The sequence below is a fragment of the Manacus vitellinus genome, unplaced genomic scaffold, assembly GCF_001715985.3.
Source record: "Manacus vitellinus isolate BGI_N305 unplaced genomic scaffold, ASM171598v3 scaffold_44_pilon, whole genome shotgun sequence".
Classification (NCBI taxonomy): domain Eukaryota; kingdom Metazoa; phylum Chordata; class Aves; order Passeriformes; family Pipridae; genus Manacus; species Manacus vitellinus.
In genome coordinates this window covers 2,919,466-2,932,459 of record NW_021940565.1, presented here as the reverse complement: position 1 = coordinate 2,932,459, position 12,994 = coordinate 2,919,466, and the positions used below count along the sequence as shown (strand labels likewise).

The 12,994-nt window shown below is 40.4% G+C and overlaps 1 protein-coding gene across 11 annotated transcripts in view; it reads right to left on the bottom strand.

Annotated features, from left to right (window-relative positions):
* The window catches only part of DNM3 (dynamin 3), a 169,806-nt gene that overhangs the window by 152,250 nt on the left and 4,562 nt on the right, over positions 1–12,994 (bottom strand). For all 11 annotated transcript variants that reach the window (XR_003916052.1, XM_029962280.1, XM_029962282.1 and 8 more), the window contains exon 2: positions 1,397–1,470. Coding sequence is in view for 10 of the 11 variants with exons in the window: in XM_029962280.1 (XP_029818140.1) it covers positions 1,397–1,470 (74 nt within the window). In the remaining variant the exon portion in view is untranslated. The remainder of the gene's footprint in view (positions 1–1,396; positions 1,471–12,994) is intronic.

Here is a 12,994-nt window from a genome sequence, read left to right as displayed (position 1 = left end):
ATGTAACCACCTGAGGTCAGAGTGTGAGTTTTTACTTTACTCTCTGTCCCCAGAGTTTAGTAATTTTGTTAGGAACACCAGCACAGAGCCCAGTGCATTTTTTTCTTCTACTCTTACATGGTCCTGGGAAAATTAGATTGAGACTCTCCATAGCTGGGCCTTATTCTTGTATTTATTTCTGCATGCTCTGTCAGAGATCAAATGCCACACATGCAGAAATGGCAGGGGTGTATATCTCCAACTAAAACTTCATATTTAATATACAGAGAACACTATAAGCATATTACACACTTGGAAATCCTGAAGTTTCTAAACTGAGCATACAGAAACACTGAATTTAACTGTTTTTTCTTTCTCTTCCACAGCATAAACACTATGGAGAATTTCACAGAGGCATTGAAAGTATGAACGTGCTTTAAAAGCAATAATCCAGAAAAAAACCTGAAGCCTAGACAGACAGCAGTCTACCTTCCTGATGAGCAATGCAAAGATCTTTTAGGAAAAAATACTCACAGAAGCTCAATTACACCTCATACGTAAGGACAGAATGAAGTTTCACAGGCAGCTTCAATTTTGTTTCTTCCCCAGTTTCATCATGGTGCATAATTTAAAGAGCACTTTTTGCTTTTAAAAACTGGTTTGGATGTTATTTAATTACGTTTTACTATTTTAAGCCGAAATCAATAGTAAACCAGTATTTTTTGTTGCTTACGTTGGTTTAGAAGCAACTACAAAAAAAAATTTGGACTGATGGAAAACCATAGCTGCTTTTATATGTGCCAGGGAACTGAGCTACATCAAAGCAGATCGAGTGCCCCCTGGAAGGGGACAAAGTGGTGAATTCTGATGAAAGATCTCAGTAAGTCACACAGCTTAGTGGTGCATACAAAAATATTTATATTTTTGACCAGACAAATACATAAAGCCTTGTTTTCCCCCAATCTACCTTCTGCTCTATTTAGTGCAGTGAGCCCAACCAAAAAAGACAAGTTACAAAAACAAGCTGTGTGGAAACAAATCTGTGTGCACTGGAGCAAGAGTTAAAGGCAGAAGTGCAGCAATTTTGGTGTGTTAACTAATACAGATGCAAAGCTCATCAAGAAATGAATAAATCAAAGCTAATTCCTAAAACACACTGTATGTAATGATGCTTCTCCACTGCTTCGAGTGTGATCTTGGACTAATTCACTACGTGCTCTAGGATTTAGATGTTACTGTTTTCCCAGACAGGACAATGGAATTAGCTGGTCCTGAGCATACAGCTTTAAAGCAGCAGGCCCTTGTTCCAGACAGTCTGGTGGCAGCTTTCTTCACAACTTCCCAGAAAAGTTTTTCCTCCTGTTGAAATACAGCAGCACTTTGTCCAGGCATTGACCCAAAAAGAGAAAGAAATTACCTGTTTTGGCAGTGATGAGTTGCAGGACCAATGGTCGTCTTGTCACAATTCCAGAACCTCGTGGAAGAAAATCCCTGGAAACATTAAAAAAAATACTTACTACCCAGAAAGTACTGTCCATTTACATAAGATATTGGACTAATTTGGAACCTCCTCTATACCTTGAGCTGCAATGAAAATGGAAAGTTCATGGGGACAGATTTATGTTGAACACTCCTATAAAATAGGGCTGTTAATTTTGGTTTGAGATAGCAGTAGGTCATTAGACAAATATGAATTAAAACTAAATTACTGTCTCAGTAATTACCAAGCCTCTTCAAGGCCGTTATATATAACACCTCAAAATTCACATTGCTTAGCAAGAGTACCCAAAGCCAAGCCCACATTTATCAGGCTCTCTAAAATAATTGTGTCATCGATCTACACTTGATTGGAAGAGGATTTGCACATATGAATACACACACACAGCCCACACCAAAGCTCTGGCCAAACCGAACTGCCAGCACTCCACACCTACTCTTTCACACACTTCACTCCTGCCAGTTCAAATCCCCAAATAACTTTTCCAGCAACACATCTGCCCAGAAGTGTTTGAGTGAAAGCTGAACACTGTGGGGCAGCAGGAGGGATTGTCCTTGGACCAGAAAGCAAACAACGAAGCAAAGACAGCAACTCTGTCTGATCATGCCTCCTATGATCCTTCCATGCTTCCAAAGATAGGGAGACTCCTCATGCAACTGAAACCCTAGAAAAACTTTGAACCAATTATTAGTTGCAAAACTAATGATTAGAAATCCAAAGCAAAATAAAAGACATTTTTCTCAGGGTCTTCCCCAGCTGCCATAAGTGTTAAACTCTTAAAAATGATGAGATAAGGTTAAGTGAGAGGTTTTGAAGAGTGTTCCCTTCAAATAGCATCTCCAGAGGAATAAAATTGAGGGGTAAACAGACAGTTGCACAATCAGTGTAAACTCATCAAAATCCCCTCGTTCTTCCTGCCTTCCCAGGGATGATGAATTACTCTCTTGGTGCCTTGGCAGCACTGCTAACTCACCTCTCCAGCTGAGGTGAAAAGCAATGCAGCAAGTGGGTAGGGCATGAATTTTCAGTCAAATGGCAGAGCTGGTCTGTCATACGTGTAAGTGCCTGGATGAAGGGTGAGGCAGGAATGTGCAGTGGCTTTGGGAGAGGTGGGGAGAAGGACAAGAGTCAAAGGAAGAAAGATACGGCCCTGTCAGCCCTTCAGTCAGAACTGCTTAGATGTGTCTGCTCAAGCCACTTGAGAAACGACCTCCTGCCTATAACTATTGTTCACAACTTGTGCTACTTAATGGATGCCTGATTTTAGCAGTTCCTTTAACGACAGCACACAAACCCACAAGGTTTAAAACAAGCCTAGAGAGTAGATCTATGAAAAATAAACCACACAAATATTCAGGATATTATTTGTGCAAATCAGAGGATATTGGGACTGAGGAGTCCCAGGTCAGGACAGGCTCAGGAATGCAACAATGGTGAACCTTCTTTCCACAAGCACCAACAAGGTAAAAGCTCTGGCAGCCTGCAGAAGAGAAACAGGACAACTCTACCTGTGATATGGGCTCTGAAGACTTCCTTCCTAACATAACATTAAGATATCAAAAAAACTAAAAAATATCACATATGCAAGCAGTTCTAAGGCTCTGAGGAGCAAGACCAGCTGTCAGCTCTGCCCCTCACCACTTTAGTTTGAATGAAACGATGTTATTTCCAGCTAAATGAAGTGTTTCCCTTTCTCAGTACCTGTTAATGTGCGCTTACAGTGGGATTGCTCTGCAAACCAAAGCACATCATGAAAGGGGAGGATGTTCAAACACCAGCTAGCTCATTAACTTCTCTAACACAGACCCGCAGGCAAAAGTACAATTAATTAGGAATTTAAGTAATCTCTCAAACAATGATACTGTAAAAACATCAGGCATACTGATTTAAATCTGCTGCGATGCTTTACAACACTTGAGACAGCAACAGGATACAGGAATTAGCTTAAAGAGATGCCAAAGGCCTTCAAATAGGTCTATCATAATTTCAGTACCTACTAATGGAGAGAAACCTGTCTCTCAGTGAAGTGCCATCTCCTGATATTTGCTCATGGAGAAACGGAGAAAATAGTAATAGGAACATACTCATACTTCTGTGTGCACTGGAGTGACAGCAGCCCAGGATGGAGTAAACTCATTGAGGCTGCAGTTTCACACATTGATTTTCAAGTATTTCATATCTGATTTACTTTTTTTAAAAAATTATTTTCCCATCAAGAAGCTAAAATTAATTGCCATTCAGGACAAACTGATCACCCAAAACAGCGTCCTCTACAGCCCCACCTGAGGCAGAAAAATCCTTCAGGGAGTCAAAGGCTGAAAAGACTTATTGATTTTCTGCTTCAGACCAAGCACACTCAGCGATAAAGAACACTGTATTAATGCAACCCCCAGCTGGATACGACACTGACCTTTCCTCAACAGCAAAATTACAGAGAAAGGTAAGACAACAATTTTCCTTCAGAACATCCTCTTAACATGTCCAAAGATGATGGCATTCTTTAACCCTCTCTAATCAGTTGAACTACTGCCTCTTCAAGAAAGCATGAGCAGAGGTTCCTGCTTGGTGAGAGGGAGAACTGTACTGATCCCATAACCAACTAAGTGTGCAGCAGCAGGACATAAGGTTTCTGCTTCAAATGCAGAGTTTGAAGTGGAAAAAAGTCAAAGAATGAGGGTAAAAAGGGGTTTGCAGGGGGAAAATTTCCCCTCCCCTTAATGGGTATTTTACTGAATGGGTATTTTAGCCCTATGAAAGAGACTTCGACCTCAATTAGTAAATCTGTCCACAGGGCATTTTACTTCTTTTTAAACATTTGAAATTTCAGCTTCAGCCACAAGGCAACAGCACCTGTGTGCATTCTCTGCACAGCTCAAGTGAGACACATAAACCCTAATTCTAGAAAAAAGTAATTCTTTAAACACACACAGAAATGTAAATCAAATCTGAAACATAACTTGTATTTCTTTAGGAAAAGCAACACAGTACCACATTACAATTCTGGCAGCAGGGGAATCAGATTAAATCCTGTACAACTGTTTCTGCAGAAATGCCTACGCTGATGTCCACAAGACAGGATGCAGGTCCTCTCCTGCTCCACTTGGAACAGAAAGCTTTGTACACAGGGTTTGTTAGTGGTCCTGAAAATAAACCCCCATATCTTTTAGAAGTAAGGGCAGCAAGAAATACAACAAGAAATATTCAGCCAAGTCTCAAAGGTTCCTTGTGACCAAACGGACGATGCCCCTCCATGCTCTGGTGACACACTTAATATTCTTCTGACAGGTCTGAGAGAGCTGCTTTTCCACACCTTTTGGTCAGCATGTACAGGTATGCTTAGTGAGAGCTGGGAGAAAAAAATCACATCAGAGTGGAAGCAGCTGCAAATAAATCCACCTAGGAAAAGGTACATGCCTGGGAATTTGTGTTCAAAGACACTGAAAAGGGAGAGAAAAGGCTGCCTGCTGTGGGGGGAGTGAGCACCTGCGAGCACAACTGCAGGAACACTTCACAATGATGAGGTGCAGGAAACAAGGAAGAAACACACTGTGCAAGAATAAAGCTGGGAATGAAACCTGTACACCTTTAAAAGACATTCATCCTGCATTAAGAATCAAACTACTTTTGCATCTTTATTCTCAGAGCATTCTGAGCACAAAGCACTCTGCTGACAGCAGCTGTACCAGCTCAGCAGCAACGCCACGGTGACAGGACAGTTTGGAGACCTTCAGCAAGGCCTGGCCAGTGCTGAACGTATCAAATGCAAATAAGAAGCCGGCAGCCAGGGCTGCCAGAACATCACCTCAATAACTCTTCAGTCTTAGAATGCACTCATCTGTTAGAATACCATTAAATACTTTCAAGAGCAAGGTATTTTCAGGGCAAAATTTTTCCAGTATCAGAGATCTGGAGAAGTGTATCTACTAACACGTTTGTTTAATGCATAAAGGTAACAGATAATAGTTTGATTTTGACTAGCTAAAACCCAGGTCTCATTAACTGATGTCAAAGGATGATGAAACAAGTTATCAATGGCCACAGCAACACTTTAGCAGTTTACAATAACAAGCCAGTCCGGACTTAGAAGAGTCTTGTGGAAGAGATGGGAACGCCCTTTCAATTTTCAGGAAGGGTAAAAAGCACAGTGAAATGCTGAAAAGCAAACTAGACAGGGGCTCCTTCAGTGAGGTTGTCTCATTATAATGCAGGACTAAGCTTACAAAGAAAAGAACACAGATCAAACAAATAAACATAATGTGTTCCAGAGGGATTTCCAGGTAGGGTAAGAGCTTTCACGTAGGAGATCTCTAGCACAGTAACAGTATTTATTATGTTTAAAAAAGAAAAGAAAAAGAAAAGAGGACAAAACAGAAGAATCCCCAATTTGTGTGAAGAGTGATGATGCATCACTACTAAAAAGTTACTTGTGTTTTCAAAACATAATTTAAATTTGCTTTACTTTGCCAGTATAGGATGAGAAATGTTCTGTACTTTGATCAGTTACATGGTCCATATCACAGAGAATAAATGCCAACTAATTTACACCAATACCGATATAAGTAATTCATACAAAACAAAGGGGGCATCCAGGAAACCAAATAATGGAGGAAAATGTCAATGATTACACAGCAATTGCATTAACTAAAGAGCTATGAACAATTAAAATTGATAGAGATGAATTGTAAAAAAAAAAATAAATCAGAACTTCCTCCAAAGAGAAAGCCTCCACGTTTTTCACAAAGGGTAGAAACAAGTCAGGCTCAGGACAAGAGCCATAGTTTTCTTATAGAAGAGCACAAATGCTACTTCATTTTGCCAACCAACATTGATAATATTCCTTATAAAAGTTTTTCCACTAACCCCAAGCCCATTCCAAGACCCTAACCACCCCTCAAATGCAGAAAGCCCATAATCCATCAGCAACTGATATGAACAACAGTGCTGTGGTAGCATTCCCCATAGCCTTTTATTCCCAAGATTTGCCAAGGAATGCAACACAGCTTTAATTGCAATAGGAAGCAATTATGCCCAAAGTCAACAGTTTTCCTGGGCCTTTTTCCAACAGTGTTTATTGTTTCATACAACTCCAGCCTGGCACACTTGGAGCACTTGTGGCTCATCCTGGCAGCTGAACGGCCCTGTCTTGTGCAAGAGACCACACACCTTCACGGGAACACTTACATGTGCCTCTACAGCCAAGCATCTCCCAGTTTGTGGAAAGCATACAGAACCACTCAAAAGGCTTTCATTTTTCTTGCATTTTTATGATATTTTTCTTGAAGTTATCGTATTTAGCCTCAAAGCAAAGTGCTAAAAAAAAAACCAAAACCAAAAAACAGGAAAAAGCGCAGTCCAGTGCAAGCCTGAGGAAGAGAGACATGAGTAATACCTAACTTCTTTCCTCAGGTTCACTTTTTAAAACCCAGAAACCAAACCCAGTCAATTTATAACTGGAGGACTCTCAATTATAAAAATATACATCTGAAGACCTGTTTTGCAGATGTGCTCATTCTATCTCATCTGTTCCTGTGCTCAGCAACCCCACAAAGGACTCAGGAGCAGATCCTTCACTCCCTTTTGTTCATTACAAAGCAAGGTACATCAATGGGATGGGAAATGTAATTTTCCTTTTGTGCAGAGGCCTGCTTAGGAATTAAGTACTTTCTCTGAGAAGATTTATCACTGACACAAGACACCACTGTATTTATTCTTAGTGGCTTAGGAAGCACAATTCCTCCCCCCTCCAAGTGACAGTACAAAGATAACACCAGGACACATTTTTTAGGAAGTCTCAAAAGCCTTCAGGCACTATCCCTGTTGTGCTTTGATGTTCTTAACCATGTACCTTTTCTTTCTTCAGTAGTACAGTAGTGTACATCCCTTTCTACATCACACTGATATTTGGCTATATGTGCTGTTCCTCTTTTGCTCCAAGTACAGAGACCAGTTCTTATTATCAGTCACCACTTGATCCCTCACCTCCTTTCAATTAGTCACAGAAGAGTAAATGTTTTTTGTTTCGGCACAATGTCTGTCCATCAAGTGCCTCCCACAGCTTTGTTCAATGGCTGCAAAACCTCAGCCTAACATTAAGGGCCTTACATGAAGATATACAAGTCAAGTAGTTCTTTTTACTGAAGACCAATGATATCTATCTTAATTATGCCTACTAGGCAAGTTAAATGCATTAGGAGGCACTACAACCTAGCAGCTTAAAATGTCTCTTTGGTTCTCCTTTCCCCGACCCCTTAATGAAGTTGAGACCGACTATACAAAAATCCAAAGGGCAATGGTAAAAAAAAAAATCTACCCAAACAGACCTAACTATGGGAATATGTGAGCATTAATTCTAAACATAAGAAAAAAAAAGGTATTTTTGAAAGGTTCTTTAAGAACTTCAAATAAAATGGCAAGGGATTTCAGTCACACTAGCTGGGCACCTCCATTACAAATGTGTTCCTGTGTTCAGTGACAATGCTTAGGCACGGCTAAGGTGAGAAAGCAAAGCTTGAGATTTCCTCTTCATGCAGAAGACTGGAGAGAAAGCAGGCTTAGAAGTCACTGATATTATGTTTCTATTGGATCTGGAAGATGCTTTCTGTAAGAAGCAGCGGCCTTTCTGCACAACAGCATCAGCCAGAAATTATTAAATCTCCCCCATTAAACACTACAGGGATATGGAGAAAATCAGGGCCAAAACCTGCTCTAGTCCCAATGGTAAAGCCTTCCATTAAACATGATGGGAGTCAACAGGTTCTCCAAAGTACAGGACATTTGAACAGAAGTCTCAGAAGGCACAGACCCTCTTGGAGCAAGTCTAATGCTGTATTTTGACAGCAGTGACAGCACCCCACATCACAGTTCTGCACAGGAAAAGGCAAGTCTGTTCACTGACTGAAGGAGAGAAAATGCACTTCTTAGCTCTAAAAAATTGTCTTTTACATGATAGAAAGTTTGAAAGTCTCAGTAACGCTTACAGGACTGAGAACTGCCATACCCAGCCCCGAAAACCTGCCAGGCAAAGCCCCAGGAGTGGTGAGATGAACAGTGCTCTGTTTGCAGTGATTATGCCGGGCTGTGGGCTCGCTGTACTAACAGAGCGGGGAGCTGCCAATGTGCAGCCTCGTCGGCAAGGCACTGTATGCACGGTGCATCTGTCCTCCCTGGCAGGCAGCCAGCACTTTGCTGCATCATCCTAATTCCATTTGTGAAAATGCCCTTTTTCCTCTCTTTCTCTTTTAAGATTTTACAAAAGCTTCTGCTATTTCCTGCTCAACGGTGCTCTCCATCAATTCCAAGCGGGGGTGGAAGGGGGAGAAAGGAAGCACAAAATACAAAGAGACCCCAACAATTCTCAGAATTTTTGTGTCAAAAAGAATAAAGCAGACTTTGCAGGACAACTGTATTCTCCCTAATCAGATATGTTTGCTTTTAGGAAAGGACTAATTTGCATAGGATGTTGGTGCATAAAAGCCCATCCATCCTCAGGATGAATACTAATGCAGCAAGACTCAGTATCTCAACACAAGAAACAAACTACAATAATTCTTTACTCATTTTAAATTTCTGTCAGTTCTCTAAATAGACCTTGGTTGTTTGGGTTTTTTAAAATCACTCCCAGCTGCCAAATACTATTAACAATGTTTTTTTAGAAAAGATTTGAATAAAATGTTTTCCTTCATAATACAATCAGACATATCAGAGATAAACAAAAATCTGACTGCAAGGATCAGAAAGAAAACAACATAACCCAACACTGCAGGTATATCACCTACATGAAGCTAACTACTATATAAATAGCATTTAGCAAATAATTCACCTCTGGATGCACTGTCAAGACAAATCATTTAGGTATTATGAATTTCAGTGCTTTCCTCAAAAACCTTGACAAAATAAGCTGCTGCTCTTCCTCCCAAATCCCACTGTCCTGAACTCACATCCACCAACACAGACTATTTAAACCGTGGCAGATCAGCTGTGACACATCCTAGTAAAGGCCAAACAACTTTTCCCCTTCAGAAGCACTGTGAAAACACATTTCTCTCTTTTGTGGTGGACAAAGTGTTAAGCTGAACAATTAACTTTCTTGGTACAAGATAAGACATTTCAGGTAATTTTGCAGAGCTGGAATGTAACTGGATTCAACTCTTGCACTCCCTCCAGATGTAGACAGGAAGACAACTACAGAAGGAAGGGGGGAAAGGAGCTGTTTCCAAAACAAGTGGTTCAAATTTCTCAACTTCTCTAGCTATTTTTTCCTTTTTTACCTGTCCATTTATCCTGCTTTGAGCCTGTAAAATATGAGAATTAATATATTGTCCATGGCAGTGAAAAGTCTGTTCAGCTCAATAGTGAAATTTAATATCAGCCATGATCTCCCATCTCTCTGCTCACCAGAAACTGAATTATTACCACGAGAAAAATTTATACTAGAATTCTGACCAAAACAGTGGTTTGTGCTGCTATTTCTCAGAACACTAACAAAGTCATAATGCTGGAGGTCTCAGCCCAGACTCCTGAGGCTTTCCAGCCTATTTCCCAGATCTGACAGACACTGAGGATCTTCTGTCAACATTTGTTTAGCACCTGAACAAACTGACAGGTGAGCACACAAGGGCACAACACTGCCTCTGATGGATTCGGCTAAAATTTCTCCAGCAGTTTCCAGCTTGGCTGCCGAACGGCCCTGGATCAGAGCCCATCTCCTCACTGTCACGCAGCAGAGCCCAGGGATGTCTCTCCCTTGTTCCCATGCTCACCACGCAGAGCCCTGTCTGTTCTCTGCAGGTGAGTCACACACTGACAGCTCCAGAGCACCCCCGGACATACGTGCACTTTTAGGCATTTGCAGCGTACATAGTAAACAACTGAGTGCCTAAGGTTAATCTGGCTTTGATGATGCCATCTATGAGGGTAGAAATCTATCTGTATTACAGCAAATAGGAAACCTCCTGTATATCTGAAGAATGAAACCGTGGTGATTTTGCACAGGAGTTGTGATGCAGGAATACCATGCTAGGTACTGAATAAAAGCTCAACTTCCACACACAAATTATAAAAGCTGACATTATCACTAGACACTTGGGTTGAAAACCTCTCTTATCTACTACTACAGTTCTCCTTTACATCCCAGAGGCTATCACAGACAACAGTGCTTGGCAGTACATCAAAGCCCAGCATGCAGTTAAATGGGATTTTGCTCCTCTCTAGTTCAATAATGCTGCCTTGTTCATCGCGGTGCAACTTGCTGAAGAAAAAGATGCAAGGTCACAGTTAAATAATGCTCATCTCCCGTTCTCAGCATATTTACACTACAGGCTTTGCACTGCAGACACAGAGCATTAAAAGGATTCCCAGTAAGCCCTTACACATAAGCACAGCAAACAAGGTGAGTTCACAGGCTTCTATTTACTGGAAGGCCTTATTACTAAATGCACTGTTTAAAAAAAAAAACAACCACACAATAAACAAACAAAAAGCAACCCAACAAACAAAATCAGAAAAAGCAAAAAAGGCCTCTGCCCCTCTGTGCTTGCAATCTAGGCAGACATTGCTTAAGAAACCCTAAATACTTAAAAGACTATCATCAATTTGTTCGGTGATCAACTGATGGATGGTAATCCACAAACACGATCTCTCTCAATGACTAAGCTGTTAGAGGCACAAACTCAACATCAGCAAGGGTCCCTTTTTGGGATGAGGAAACACTGCAACATCTCAGCTGTTCAAAGCAGAATCCAAGATTCAGTTTTGGTGCCATAGAGGAATCTAAATCAGCCATCACACAAAGCAGAGAAATGCATAACAGCAAGTTTTAGACTACAATCACAGTTATCCCATGCTGATTTTAAGATTACATGCTAACATCTTTGCAGATAGAAGCAACTTAAGACCAAGTGAAGACTCAAGGCACATGTGGATACATATGCAGGTAATGTTTAAAAACCAGTCTGAGGTCATACAGTAAACGAGTGGCAGAGAACAGTGTACACACTTCTGTGTTTCTGCTGCCAACCACAGCAGTGTCACTCCCCATGTTTACTGGTGAATGCCCAAACAATCACATTGCTAATATCTATTTATCTTAACTGTAAAGCTTTGTTTGCTCTTTCATCTACAAAGGAAAGTGACTTGAGCTTGAAGCAGCAGCAACAATGTCCATCAAGACACAGCAAGACAACAAAGGTGTTGGTTATTTGTTGATTTCAACACTACAAATTCCCAAGCGTGGGCTCCTTCCTGAAGGCAGCAAAGATCAGGATTTAGAACATTATGCAAGAGCCTACCTAGGGAGTTAGACAATCTGTTGAACTTTCAGAAGTGTCACTGTAAAAAGAACCAGGAAAAGTTAAGTGGATACTTATGGTCTGGGAAAAAAAAAAATATAAGGAAAAAAACCACAAATCTCTCACAAGATGACTGTTCTCCTTGAAAAACTATCAGAGGAGTGCAGTCACCTTCAGTACCTTGATGGACTGAACTCCCAGTAACAGTTGCCACTGAATTCATAGCACTGATTTCTCAGAAGGCAGTCGAGACCAGACTGAGCTTTTTCTGAACACTGTTTTTTGCAGGGTTTTGAGGTTTTTCTGAAGTCTAGGTCTCAGACTTCAAATACTTTGCTTATGTTCACTAAATACTGCAATACCCTAATCATACAGAGTGTGCTGAACTTATAGTAAGACTATGTATTCTCACAGGTATACTTTACAAAAGTGTTAAGTGTTACTTACTGATTTAGAATCCCTGTAAACTGCTTGATACACTGAACTTAAATGCCAGAATATAGGTCAGAGCTCCCCACACTATGCCTCATTATAGAGTACAGCTTTTCTTAAAATAGAAGAAATATTTCAACTGGCAAAATTTAAATGCAAAAAAACAAGAGAAACAGATCCTCAAAGTAGTTTTAGAGGAAAAAAGTTACTTTACGTGGGGGGGGGGGGGAAATCAGCAGATTTGTTTGCATGTCTGTTTTTAACTACTCATTTGCTTTATTTTGTATATATCAATTCTCAACACCTGAAAAAAAAATTAACTTTAAGTCCACAATGTAAGGACAAAACTAGGCCATCTGTATCCCATCTAAACAGCCAGTTTGTTCTGCAATATGTAAATGTAACAACTTATTCAGGGAAGAAACCCAAATGAGCCACTGTCTCATTTGCTACTGTTTCTAATTAATGAAACACCCAGAAACAATTCCTGCTTTTGTTGCACCAGAGTATTTTGATAACTAGGCTAATACACTCAATACCATACTCAAAGCTGCACAATGGGTTAATTAGTCAGGAAAAGGAGTGGCTGATTCTCATTTCCAGAAGATCCTTAAGATTAAAAAAGGATACACAGCACCACACTTCAGTTTGTATCTCCAACTGCTTAGCTTTTCACGCCTATTTCACAAAAGAGGAGAATTTTCTGTAAAAAAGTTTTTCTGTCAATACCTAGTAGATAAAAGAATAAAATATCTGCACCAATTTTAACTACCTCTCCCCCAGGACACATCTAAGTATG